Source organism: Bactrocera tryoni, chromosome 1, assembly GCF_016617805.1.
Source record: "Bactrocera tryoni isolate S06 chromosome 1, CSIRO_BtryS06_freeze2, whole genome shotgun sequence".
NCBI classification, from domain to species: domain Eukaryota; kingdom Metazoa; phylum Arthropoda; class Insecta; order Diptera; family Tephritidae; genus Bactrocera; species Bactrocera tryoni.
The window spans coordinates 28,317,241-28,330,888 of record NC_052499.1 but is presented as its reverse complement, the minus strand read 5'-3'; the positions used below and the strand labels follow the sequence as shown (position 1 = coordinate 28,330,888).

At 35.5% G+C, this 13,648-nt stretch overlaps 2 protein-coding genes across 2 annotated transcripts in view; both read left to right on the top strand.

Moving 5' to 3' along the window:
* LOC120782506 (hypoxia-inducible factor prolyl hydroxylase) overlaps nucleotides 1-13,648 on the top strand; it is a 103,394-nt gene that overhangs the window by 66,139 nt on the left and 23,607 nt on the right. The gene's annotated exons all lie outside the window — the stretch shown is intronic.
* On the top strand, nucleotides 12,257-13,642 carry LOC120782507. Its single transcript, XM_040114815.1, has 2 exons — nucleotides 12,257-12,318; nucleotides 12,378-13,642. The coding sequence occupies exon 2, from the start codon at nucleotides 12,527-12,529 to the stop codon at nucleotides 13,475-13,477; it is 951 nt and encodes a 316-aa protein (XP_039970749.1). The 5' UTR covers nucleotides 12,257-12,318; nucleotides 12,378-12,526; the 3' UTR covers nucleotides 13,478-13,642.

Below are 13,648 nucleotides of genomic sequence, written 5' to 3'. Positions count from 1 at the left end.
TTATCTAATATTAATTAATTTATTTATTTAATCAAATATTTATAATAATAATAATTAATTAATAATAATTAATTATTATAATTTAATTTAATTAAATTTATTCAATTACCATAAAATTAAAGTTTAACTATATATTTAACACTAGTAATTAATGCTTTTTATTTAAATATTTAAAATATCACTCATAATTATTTTTTATAAGTTAATTATTAAATTTTTTCAAAGTTAGTTAAACAATTAATTTTATTTTTGTATTTAATGAATAATTGTGTACAATTGACTAATAATAATTAATGTAAATTATTTTTGATAATTATATTAAAATATCATTTTTGGTTTTTTAATATTTAGTTACTTAGAAAACCAAAAAAAATTAAAAAGTTTCTTTTTGTTTTTTGAAAAATTTAAATTTTTTGTTGTATAATTTTATTATTGAAACAGTTTAAAGAATAAAAAACTAAAGTTAAGTTTAAAAACCAAGGCATATTGCAGAAGTATTTCATTTAATTTTTTTAATTTTTGTTTTTGCTTAATTAATTAAATTAATTTTTAGGAAATGCTTGAATTCGTTCCATGAAAATTATTCCAAATTGTTTCTTTTGTTTAAGCCACTTTTAAATCAAAGTTAATTAATTATCGGAAAGCTTGAAGCATACATATACAAATATAATAATCATTACAATACATACATACATTCCATTTATATACCATACAAGTAAATTCTCTTAAAAGTACACAATATGAAAAATCGAAATATATAAAATAGACGAAAGGATATAAGCATAAGTAATGGAAAGATACTAGGTTTTGAGAAGACGCACATTTTCTTTACAGCTGAGGCTTCTAGCACCGATTCGGCTGCATGCAGGCATTTCCAATCCGCAATTCACATACATATGTACATACAAGTAAATCACATAACACATCTAGGGGTGTTGGCTAGCGGAGCAAAGTTGCTATTTAGGATGGATGGATCCAGCATGGCTTGCAAATATCGAGGTTAGGCACATTGAGAGCAGACTAACAGATTTCAACTATTAATTTAAGTATATACAATAAGTATTCTTTCACATTATATACATATATCTATGTAGTTGTATATATATATTTATGTAAGCTTTTGTTTAACTATATGTACACGCCCTTTTTGTCATTCAATTCTTATGTGTTCACTAATTTTACTAATTCCAGTGTATGTATGTAGAGTTACGTTATCAGCTGTAAAGCAATAAGCATATGTGTTAGTACTTTTGAATTCTTTTACAGTTTCCACTAGCGTTATATCATGTGTGTATGCATGTATGTGAGCAAATGATTTATTCAGCTTTGTTGCCTTTTCCAGGAGTTATGATGTGACTAAATGTATGAGTATGTGTGTTGTTGTTGCCATGTTTATGGTTGTGTATGTATATTAAGTAATTAATTTAAGACACTTTAGAAATACAAGATTACGCTCGGCAACGAACCTGCAAAGAGAAAAAAGGAAATGTTTATTATTTTGATTATTTTTATAAGAAGATTATTTATTAGTTAACTTTCCAAACCAAGATAAAACGTTAACTTCGGTTGCACCGAAGCTATAATACCCTCCATTTTGCACAAAAGCAATATATTTAATTAGAGCACACTTTATCTTATGCGCTGCTAACAGCAAGTGCTTAATATTCTTAGTAATGTTGCATTTGTGCGGCAATTATGAACACGGTTTGTTTGACGTGACATGTGTGGCGTATGAGTAACCTCCACATCAAACTAGTTAAGCGCTTCCACCTAAAACTCGAGTTAACATAAGCACAGCAAACTTTCAGTCGCTAATGTGTAATAGTCTACTTGGAGATGAAGCAAGCAAGCAACGGTAAACAGTGGCAGACGCGAAGACGTGAACAATGCATGCAACGAACGCGAATTGTGAAGCATGTGCTGCCAAGCCCCACGAGCACGCAGTGAAGCATTGGCATTGACAGTCGAGTGCAGCTTGGCACGCTGTATTTGCCAGAAACTTAGTGCTCATTCTGCTCAGCGCACTTTGGCACACTCTAGGGCCATTGGCAGATGTACTACCGTTACTTGCGCGCTCACTTCATAATTTTAATGGAATTTCCTTTTGCGGCATAAATGAGTGTGTATGTGCAATTTTGGTTGCAACACATTTTGCGGACTTTGTGAAAGTCAAAAAAGCGCGCAAAAGTTTCACTTAATATCAAATTATAGCGTAAGCTTTCAATTTCATTTAGTTCTTTACTGCAACATCTTGATAAGTGCATCAATAGCGGGAAATAATTTGGCTAAAAGCGTAATGGCACGTCAGTCTTTTGCAGTTCTGTAATTAGCGCCAAGTTGAAGCAAGTGAAGTCGTAACTTTCTCAAGTAAGTTTTTCTCATGCAGCAAAGGCTTCTGAAATTGGAAAAATACAAAAATTCGGAAATCAAAAGCTGCGGGAAAGCTTTAGATCGAGATGTTGGAGTTGGCGAAAAATTATGTAATGCTCATTCTGTGATTTGTATTTGTCCGAGTCCGTAAATGTCCACATTTCTTCTGTTCCTGAAGCTTGGGGTAAGACTTTTTACCCCTTTAAGAAATTTTTAAAGATTCTTTAGAACTTCCAAATTTCGGATTTTGACGCCTACAAGGCAAAATAAGTGATGATTTAACCGGTATTACCTATAAACCGACTTTATGGACAAAAGTGAGCATTTCTGTTGCCTCTTGTATTTCGAAAAAGCACTTGGTGCGATACGTTAATATTGACGGAAAGCTTGGACCGTGTGAAACTTTGAAACTAAGTATGTCTGATAATGGATTATTAAGTTCGAATTGAATCAATATTTGTCATAGGCAATATCCAGTTTACTACACTAGACTCAGACTTCTGATTATAGACTCTACTTATTTTTAGAATTTGAAAATCGATATGTCGATTAGTCATTTGGCAGTATTTTTTTCGGATTTGGTCTTTCTGGCAGCTGTTACTTGATTTATACACACTTTGATGAACGATAAAGCTCACTTTTGGTTAAACGGGTATATTAATAAACAAAATTGTCGCATTTGAAATGATGATAATCCATAAGCCATTGTTAAGACCTCGTTAAATAAAAAGTCTCTGTTTGGTATGCTTTACGCCCAGAGAGAATCATTAGTTCAATTTCTTCAAAAAGTACCTTCCATAATGTTACAGTATATAAGGAACGCTATAGCGCCATGATTAATGATTTTATAGTGCTTTAATTGGAGAATGTTAATCTGACGATCATCAGTTTCAACAAGACGGCGCTGCATGCCATACAGCCAACGAAGCAATCAATTTATTGAAGCAAGCTTTTGGTGAGCGCGTTATCACGCGTCATAGGCGTAATGCGTGGCCTCCGTATATCGTATCTTTCTTTGAGCCAAAAAAACGTTCGGAATCTAGTGCTGTTATGAAAAACTTTTGCATTTGAAAAGATATATTCACGAAATTTCGTATAGATTATTTTCTAAGGAAACAATCTAATCTCCGAAGAAATTATTCAGAACGGTTAACTTTATCATATAGCTGCCATACAAACTGAACGATCGGAATCAAATGCTTGCATGGGAAACTTCCTCATTTGGCGATATATCTTCACGAAATTCGGTATGAGTTATTGTTCATAGAAATAATGTAATACCGGATGAAGTTGTTCAGATCGAATTACTATAGCATATAGCTTCCATACAAATTGGACACATAGTTACTAAAAGAAATGCACCTGTGAAGGGTATATTAGCTTCTTTATAGTTATATAGTATTTTTCTGGTTTTAATATACTATATAATATGCCTGTAAAGACATTCTAAAAATACTAAAAGTTCAAAGCCAAATCTCAAATAGTCCAGCCAGTTAAAGGGTAGCCGCCCAGTTCACTCAGCTCCGTCAGTTTATCTGTTTTCCTCAAGCAGCATTAATCGAATTTGCTAAAGTGATAACTCAAAGACCAAATGATGATCGAATCATGATGAAATTTTTGTTGTTCTTTTGTTCTTATATAACTCTATATACTTGTACAATGGCATATCTGGTTTTTGATCCGATCTGACCAATATTTGAGTAAAAGTTCAACATTTAAAATCGACGCCATTTTGTCAATTTCTGATTTCATTTTGATCGAGTTTGAATTGAATAGAGAAAAACTTCTAGTTTAACGAGAGTTTTTTACTTTTGGACTTCATCCATGGAATCTATTCAGCAGTAAAGGACCTATCTTTTAGCATCGTCGGAAATCTCAAAAAAATTTTTTGTGTTCTTTTAAAAATTTCATCGTGTAAGCGTGGAACACGTATAAATATACCCTGAAAATTTCAAAACAATCGATAAGAATTTTTTTAATTGCCAAAAATCAAGATTTGTCGACGGTGTGCCCCTTGTAAAAGCGACCTTTAACCTAATCCACCCATTCCATCTAAATTTAATAACTTTTCTGTCAATTTGTTACAATTTTCTTTTCTTTTTGCCATAACTCGAGAGTTGAATTTAATGTTTATTCATATTTTTCTGGTCTTTAAATTTTCATTGAAAGTTTCCTTTACCCCAAAATTTATTTTTTACTTTGTAACATGCCCCTCAAACAGAGACCAATCTAAAAGTAAAACCAAAAGCGTCACGAAGTAAAAATACATATTTATTTATTCAAGCAAATATATATTTATATGTATTTATACAATTGTATACAATCACACCAGGTTGCCGGATATTTGCGCAGCCATTTTGTTGCCACATTTTTGAGTTGGCCCTCTTTTGTTTCAACTCATGGCGCGCTCTCATGCGTGTTGTTGATTTGTGCATCGCTGAGCAATTTGTTTTGATTACGAGCTCATGGGGACGAGGGAAGTGAAATATGTAAAGAGAAGAATTGAAAATGAATAAACCAAAACAAAATGATACCCATTCATCGGCACATTATATAAAATGTGAAATATTGCATAAGCGCCAAACCCAAACGTGCCAAGCTGCACTGGGAAAATGTTGCACACATACATATACACATATAATATATAAACATATATATAGTACGTGCAATAACAGTTTCTCTTGAATGCGGAATTTCATAAAATGTGCTACAATGTTCGAAATTGTTTTGTGATTTGGACACATTGTAAAGGCGCAATTTTCTATGATTCAATGGCTGCCTTTCACATCGCATGATAAACTTTTTTGTAACTCATAAAAGCTTCAATCATACTGTTTAAGAGTGTGTAAACTACATTGTGCTCTTTAAAGGACAAAAAAAGTTAGTTTTTCCATTGAGAAGTCAGCGTTCTTTTATAGAAATCAACGGAGTATTTTGGGTTTTGTTTGCGTAAGAGAGCATGGCTTTCGATAATTATCAATGTGACTTATGTTTGAAAAGCGAAGTGAGACCGGCACATCTTCTCAATAGTAGCTGCATTCAGTTCAACAAGCGCTAGTAACTAGCGAGTAATAGTGATCGAAAATCTATGATAAAACTTGTTTGCACCTAAAATATATCCGCATACTCTCTTGTATCGAATTGAAATATCGGTTTTGTTGTTCCCTTCACATATATTATTTTAGACAAGAGAGCTACATATTTGGCCTCATCGCAAGGAAAATTTATAAACTCTAGTATACTAGGAGGATGGAGTCATGTGTACAAGTTCACGCAAGTGAGGAAAGTTCTCTGATCGCAATTCACTTGGGAGTGGCCAGAAACGATTCTTTTACATATGACTCAAGCAGCTCACGACTTTCGATCTTTGACCAAGTATCCTCTTTGTAGCCGAAGAACATCCGTTTGAAGGCGAGCTAAAGTGAGAAGGCGAAATATCCTCTACACAGGGTTGTGCGCTGGGTTTGGGACCCGCCACGTAAAAAACGCACCCAATGAAAAATAACAACTAGCCTCCGATGAGAGACCCCCCTTTTGATGCGACCATGGCAAACGAAGTAAGGATTACGATTTGAGGGCATACGCCTGGAATGTCCGGTCTCTTAATTGGGAAGGTGCAGCTGCCCAGCTGCTTGATGTCCTCTTGAAAATAAAGGCTGACATCACCGCCGTTTAAGAAGTGCGATGGATGGGACAAGGACTGAGTAAGTCCTTTTGGTGTGGGATTCGTGGTGGGAGAGAGACTCCGTCTCCGAGTACTGTCATTCACCACGGTGGATGAGGGTCTAGCCACAGCTCGCATCAAAGCGAAGTTCTTCAAAATATCGCTGATTTGCGTCCACGCCTCGACGGAAGAGAAGGACGATGTGACCAAAGGTGCCTTCTATGAGCGCTTGGAGCCCACCTATGAGAGTTGCCCCCGCCACGATATCAAAATCGTGCTTGGCGACTTTAACGCCAGGGTGGGCAAGGAAGATATTTTTGGTAGTACGGTCGGTAAATTCATCCTACACGAGGAAATATCCGCATAAGAAAATTAATCAAACCACCTGGCTGTCTCCGAATCGAAAGGCCACCAACCAAATCGGTCATGTTGTGATAGACGGAAGACACGTCTCCAGTATTTTAGATGTGCGTGCGCTCCGAGGTCCTAACATCGACTCGGACCACTATCTTGTTGCAGCTAAGATTCGCACCCGCCGCTGTGCAGCAAAAAACGCACGCCAACAAACACAAGGAAGGTTTGATGACGAGAAACTGCAATCACAACATATAGCCGAACGATTTTCTACTCGACTTGCACTCCTTCTCTCTGAGAGCACTCTTCAACAAATCGGTATAAGGGAACTGTGGGACGGCATTTCAAGACCGGAGAATACTCTTGTAGAACCCACAGAGGTGATCTAGTGACTGATGCCAAGAGCGTACAGAAATTATGGAGTGAACACTTCTCCAGCCTGCTGAAGGGCGGTGAAAGCATAAACCAAGAGATGATGAACGCGATGCCCCAATCGATGACGATGGAGCGGCATTATATTGCCCGACAATGAAGAACTTCGAATATCAATTACCCATCTGAAGAACAACAAGCGTACTGTGTGAAAGACTGAAGCCCACCCTCAACAAACTAATTGAAATTTGTTAGTGTGTCCTCGAAAATCAACAATTGACCAGATATTCACTATGCGCCAAATCTTGGAAAATACCTGTAAAAAAGGAACGACATTACGCCACCTCTTCGTCGATTTCAAAGTTGGGTTTTACAGCACGAAAAGGAGCTGCCTTTATGCCGCTATATCTGAGTTTAGTATCCCCGCTAAAATAATACGACTGTGTAAACTGACGCCGAGCAATACCAAAAGCTCGGTCAGGATCGAGAAGGACCTCTCCGAGCCGTTGCAGCTGCAGAACTTAATCGAGCAGGTACAATCATTTATAAGAGTGTACAGCTGCTGGCGTTTGCTGACAATATTGATATCATCGGCCTCAACGCCGTTACTTTTGCTTTCTCCAGACTAGACAAGGAAGCAGAGCAAATGGGTATGCTAGTGAACGAGAGCAAAACAAAATATCTCCTGTCATCACGATACGGGCTTTCGAGAGAAAGGCTCGGCGGAAGATTTATGATGATTTGCGCATTGACAACGACGAATAGCGCATTCGATGGAATGATGAGCTGTACGAGATATACGACGACGTATACATAGTTCAGCGAATCAAGAGACAACGGCTACGCTATCTAGCACATGTCGTCCAAATGGATGAAAAGACCTCCTCTCTGAGAGTATTCGACGCAGTACCCGACGGGGGAAGCAGAAGAAGAGTAGAGAAGAATCTGGCTTCGCTTGAAATCTCCAATTGGCGCCAAGCAGCGAAAAGGAAGAAAGACTTGCGCGCTATTGTAAACTCGACTATAACCGCGTAAGCCGTGTCTACGCCAATAAAAAAGAAGATATAATCCAGTAAAACTGCAATAAATTGTCATCAACTGAATATTTCTACTGGTTAAACGTTTCATGTCTAGATTTGGTTGGTAGGTTGATTAAAAAAGGAGAAGCACTAAATATTCCTGCATGTAATTATCTTCGTACATGCTCTGCATTCATCCGATTTTTCTGAAGGTGGGATCTTAAGAGTAGCTGCCCTGTGCTGACTCCTACAACATTACCACACTCCCTTTTCCCTAGAAGTAGAATATTTTTACTTTGTTCTTAACCACTGCACTGCATGCCACTATTAAAAAATATTTTCTAATGTTAAGCTACTAAAAATAATCCTACACTATTTAAATACAGTTGAAAACTCTCTAGGGCGGACTGAGGAGTAAATTTTATGCAAAATTGACATTTTATGTAAATTTCATACTTAACTTTTGGCTTTGTGCAAATATACAAACATGTATACCATACACACTCAGTGCTTTGGCAGCAGCGAATTTAAGCAAACATGGTCGCCACTGCGTATGAGCTACTTTTTGTACTAGAAATTTTCCGCAATAAATCATGCATGCTTGCGCGACAATAAAAAGTTATATAAAAGGCACAAAGCATATGAGAGATATTAAATATGTATAACACTTAAGTGCAATCGCCAAAATATATTATAAGCACATACTTTGAGCTACAATTGCGAGCAATAAAATTGCAGTTGTTTAGGAATTTTTTGGAAACCCTATCTTTTTTTGATTCGTTTAGTACTGTTTTAACTTATATATATACTACATATACCCTATACGATTCACATATCCATATAATTTAAAATATCATTACCAACTTGCAATTTATTTGCAGGTCACTGTATCCCCACGAGTGGGTTAGCGTAATCACACAGCTAATAAAATAAATGCGATGTTGGAAAAGTGAGTGACAAAGTGGCTTAAATATATTTTGCGAGCAAAGTCCATAATTTGCAGACACACAGACACACATTTTATACCGAACATGACATTTTTCTTACAAAAACCCGTCAATTATTGCTTTTTAAGAATTTAGCTGAAAGCGTTGAATTAAAAGCTGCCGAAAAATGAGCAGAAGCTTCGAATGGAAGCAAGGAAACTAAATCGATTGAATGATGCGTAAGAAAAACTGAAAATTTCAACAACAACGACAACAATAAGACGACCTTAGATATCAATGCATTCAGCATATTTTGGGAAGGATGGCGGGCGTTGTTTGATGCTGCGTGGGTCGTGCCTGCAAATATTGCTATTCGTCAAACAACCGCATGTGTATGTATCTGTGTGTGAGTGCAAATATAAATAGATTTATTATGCATGCGTGGGTGAACTTTCCATTTGGCACATAAACTGAAAAATTATATCCAGTATACTTTGGAAATACTTTAATATTGTATTAAATTCTGGCGGTTGTGGGTGGGCAAACATTGATTTTGAGTGGCATATAAGTAAGTAACGGCTCTTACATCACTTATGTAGATACATAAACTATCTATATATAAAACCATCTATCTATAAAATAATTATTTTCAATATTTTGGATTTAGCCAGATTTTTCTGATTTTGTCTATTTAAATACTTACAAATATGGATTCGAGCCAAGAAACCACTCACGTTCTATCTTCTTGTCACAATATGGTTGGAACCGCCACAGCTAATGCTCGTAATGCAATTAAGAACATAAAAATTTACCAACGACACAACACTCACTTAATCCATTATTCATTTCAGATAGAAAGGCTTAAAGTTCATATATGTAGCCACTTGAAATCCAGAGATTGATAAATATACACATATAAATCGAAATTTTTAAAGGAACACTTAAAGATCTTACGCCAAGCCTGACAAAAAAGTCGATTCTTTAAAGTAAAATACATGGAGACACCAATTGGAGTAGAAGATAAACTATGAAGAATAACAAGACTACATAGCTCAACTCAACTCACTCAAAGGGTGGAAATTTTTTTGTGAAACTAGACCTAGACAAAAAAACTGGGTCCTAAGAGATATCGCAATTATAAGGAATCCAATCGCCGTTTAAAATTAAATGAGATTTCAAAAATTAAAAAATCCTCATCAGAATTGCTTCGTTACTATTTTTAATCTGCAGCAGCAACAAGACAGATTTTTGAAGGATGATTTGAATGCGCAAAACCTGGCTGAATTGGGTGTGTTAATTTAGATAAAATGACAGAATATATTTATGAATCAAAAAAATACTTTATACCTATCGAAACTCAGTCCAGTTGATTTTTGAAATGATTCAAAAAGTAACAAGTAAAGAAGGACCAAGTTCGGGTGTAACCAAACATTTTATACTCTTGCAATTTGCAAGAAACAAAGTCCGAGAAATTCCTTCAGGAAAAAATGAGAGTCTGGGATAGTATTGACCCGATTTTATCCTTTTCTTCCAGTAACAGATATTATCAACATTCCATAACACATTTCACATGCTAAAAACCTACCCTGAGATTCATCAAGGTACCTCACATGAAACTGTACTGGAAAGTAGAAGAATCAAATTAATTTAAAATTGTGCTATATGAGAAGTAGGCGTGGTTGTAGTTCACTTTCGCTCATTTTCGCACTGTGACATAAGAATGTGAGAATAATGTCACGTACAAAATTTAGTCGAATAGTTCGGTGCCACTCCCATCATCCAATTTTTACCCCTGCTCCCAGAAAGTTCCCTCATATCATCTCACATGTAAAATTTTATGTCTCTGGCGTATTCAGTTATTGATTTATTGCGCTTTTTATAGTTTTTAACAGTCCTAGTGAGCGGGATTTTCATACGATTTCATCTATTTTTATAGAGTTGGTAGAAATGCTTAAGTGATTTCTCCTGAGTGAATATGGCTATTGTAACTTTAGTTGTCTAGAAAATATGTATATTAAACCCATTACAGAGCGCAGCCAAGCCCACTTTTTAAAAAGTTTTAGCTCACAGGTGCCCCCAGCCAGTGCGTTCACCTGCACTAAATTGAACTTCTATGTATACCTTATTTATGTGCTTTCTTAGATTTAGGTAATTTGTTAGCTCGATAGCAACATGTTGAAAGAGTATAAAAATATGTATGTACCACTCACTATGCCTGTATGGTATTACGTAAGATAGCTAAGCAGTATTTTTTTTTTTTTTGTCATTTTTAACACCTAAATATTATATGCTACGGTTTATTGTGACTTCTCCGAACCGCTGATATTCAGTTACTAATTCACTTTGAGACATCTAGGATTCATAAATAATATTATTGTAACTAGTAAACGTGCTCTAATTGAACGAATGTGCCAAAACTGTAAATGGCACGACTTGAAAGTGGTGTTTTTGATTTGGGAGACGAAGATCGTTCTTGGCGGCCAAATAACTTTCAAAATGAAGAATTGAAAGCATTAATCGTTGAAGATTGTTTTCAAATACAAGAAAACATCGCTCAACTTTTGGAAGTAACTCAGACACCCATATCAGTTATGTGCCATATGAATTGAAGCCAAACATCGGATTGCCCCTGGTAAAGAAAAATAAAAATCAGTATGACCATACAAGATGCTTTCCAAAGTAAAGAGGACTTTTTGAATCTAGCGACCCCTGGTGGCGCCATCTATATGTCGACTGGAGCGTTAGAATCTGCTATCTTTATCGATTGTCCAGTGAGAGTGATGACATTTCATCTATTCGAAGTGAAGTTATTGCGTTTTAAGTGTCAGTATGTTTGTGTTATCGGTGCGAAAATGAGCTTCGAACAAAGAGCCAACACTAAATTTTGTTTTAAAATCTGTAAAACTTTGACCGAAACGTTTCAATTGATGAAACAAGTTTATGGCAATGATTGCCTATCCCGTAGCAGAGTGCACGAGTGGTTTCAACGTTTTTAAAGTGGTCGTGAGGACATAAATGACGATCAACATGTGGGCCAAGCGAAATCCGTGATCCCCGGAAATTCCATCGAAACTGTGCGTGAATTTATCAAAAATCAGTCGAAATCATTATTGAGCTTAATCATCAAAATTCTTCTTGACGGGTTTAGATCTCGGCGTAGTCTGTTTGGAAAGCAATCCACAATAACTCATTCATCATAAATAGGGCAGCCCAAAAATTGCATTTGCAAGTTTTTTGTCGTGATCGCAATTCTAATGCTGGTTAATTAGAAATACCTTTTGTAAATTTCTCTTTAATTTAAACTAAACTTGTTGTTGCAATTTTTTTTGCAATTTTAGCAATAAATGCAATATTTTGTAAAAATGACTTTTTAGTGTCAATTTTGCAAATAAATACAATTTTATGAAGCAATTTGAACAATAAATGCAATTTTATGCAAAAATGCTACTTCAAGTAGCCATTTTCATTATTTCGATTACATTTGAAAAATTATCGATACACAAATTATCATACGTCACATCTCTGTGAACAGATGTTTTGAAGTTTACCACATCTAACATAAAGTTATTTAGCGTGGCCGGGCATGTAATTTTTAGTTGCAGAGTCGAGTGAGGTAAATTTATTCAATTTCAATTAAACAAAGTGATTTATTTATTTTATTCTATAATTTAGATAATGCCGAAAGCAAAACAGCCAAAAACGGACAAATTAGCTTTTTATGTCGCGAAATATCCTTTTTTTTAAAACTGGTGGCGTCGTATTTTTTTGCAAAGCTTGCAACAAGTCTGTGTCTTCAGAAAGATTATACTCTTTGCAATCGCATGTTGCAAGTTTGGCACATAGTGAAGCGGAAAAAATCATCAACGAGTACGCAGCCATTATTAACTCAAACCACAAGTTCCAATCAAAATCAGTTTGCGCAAGATTTATGCAAAGCATTAGTTGCATCGGACATTCCACTTTATAAATTAAGGAATGAAAACCTAAAAAGTTTTTTTTTTGGAAAATATGTAGATTTAACTATTCCTTCAGAAACCTCCATGCGTAGAATAGTTGGTGAAATTTACAACGAAACTCTTGAAACCATAAGAATGCATATAAAAAACAAATATTTGTGGATATCGATTGACGAGACAACCGACTCGTCTGGGAGATACATTGCTAACGTCGTCTGTGGCATATTGGATACGGATCCCGAAGAGGCCAAAAAACATTTTTTGGTGCATGTAGCAGAGTTAGAGAAACCCGATCACGCTGCTATTGTTAGATGTTTTGACGATGCAATTAAATTGTTGGACCCAAAATTTGACAAAACTGTTATTCTTTTATTTCTCACAGACGCTGCGCCGTATGTGGTGAAAGCCGTGACTGCTTTGAAGATTTTCTATCCAAAGATGACGCATTTAACATGTCTCATTCATGGCCTCCACAGAGTATGCGAAAAGATTCGCGAGAGCAGTCCAAAAGTCGACCAATTAATCTCTAGCGTAAAAAAAATTTTGTTAAGGCGCCAAAAAGAGTACATATTTTCAAAGCCACTAAGCCAGAGCTCGAATTGCCTCCACAGCCTATTATCACTCGATGGGGTACTTGGCTGGAGGCAGCTTTTTATTATGCGAAAAATTTCGAAAAAAATAAATGCATACTTTTGTTGCTCGATAAAATTGAATCAAAATTTATACAAATTGCCATTAATATTCAAAACGATGATGACGTCCGCCTCAACTTTATTTCTATCTCAAGTAATTTCGAGTTTATACTCAAATCAATGAAAACTTTGGAATCAAACGGATTAGCTCTGCATACTCAACTTAGAGTAATATTGGAGGCCAAAGAATTACTTCAACAAAGTGGTAACGATATTAGAGTACGAAAATTTAATTCGATTTTAACAAAAAACAAAGGTTTTCCAATAATAAAAGAAGTATCGAATAAAATTTCTG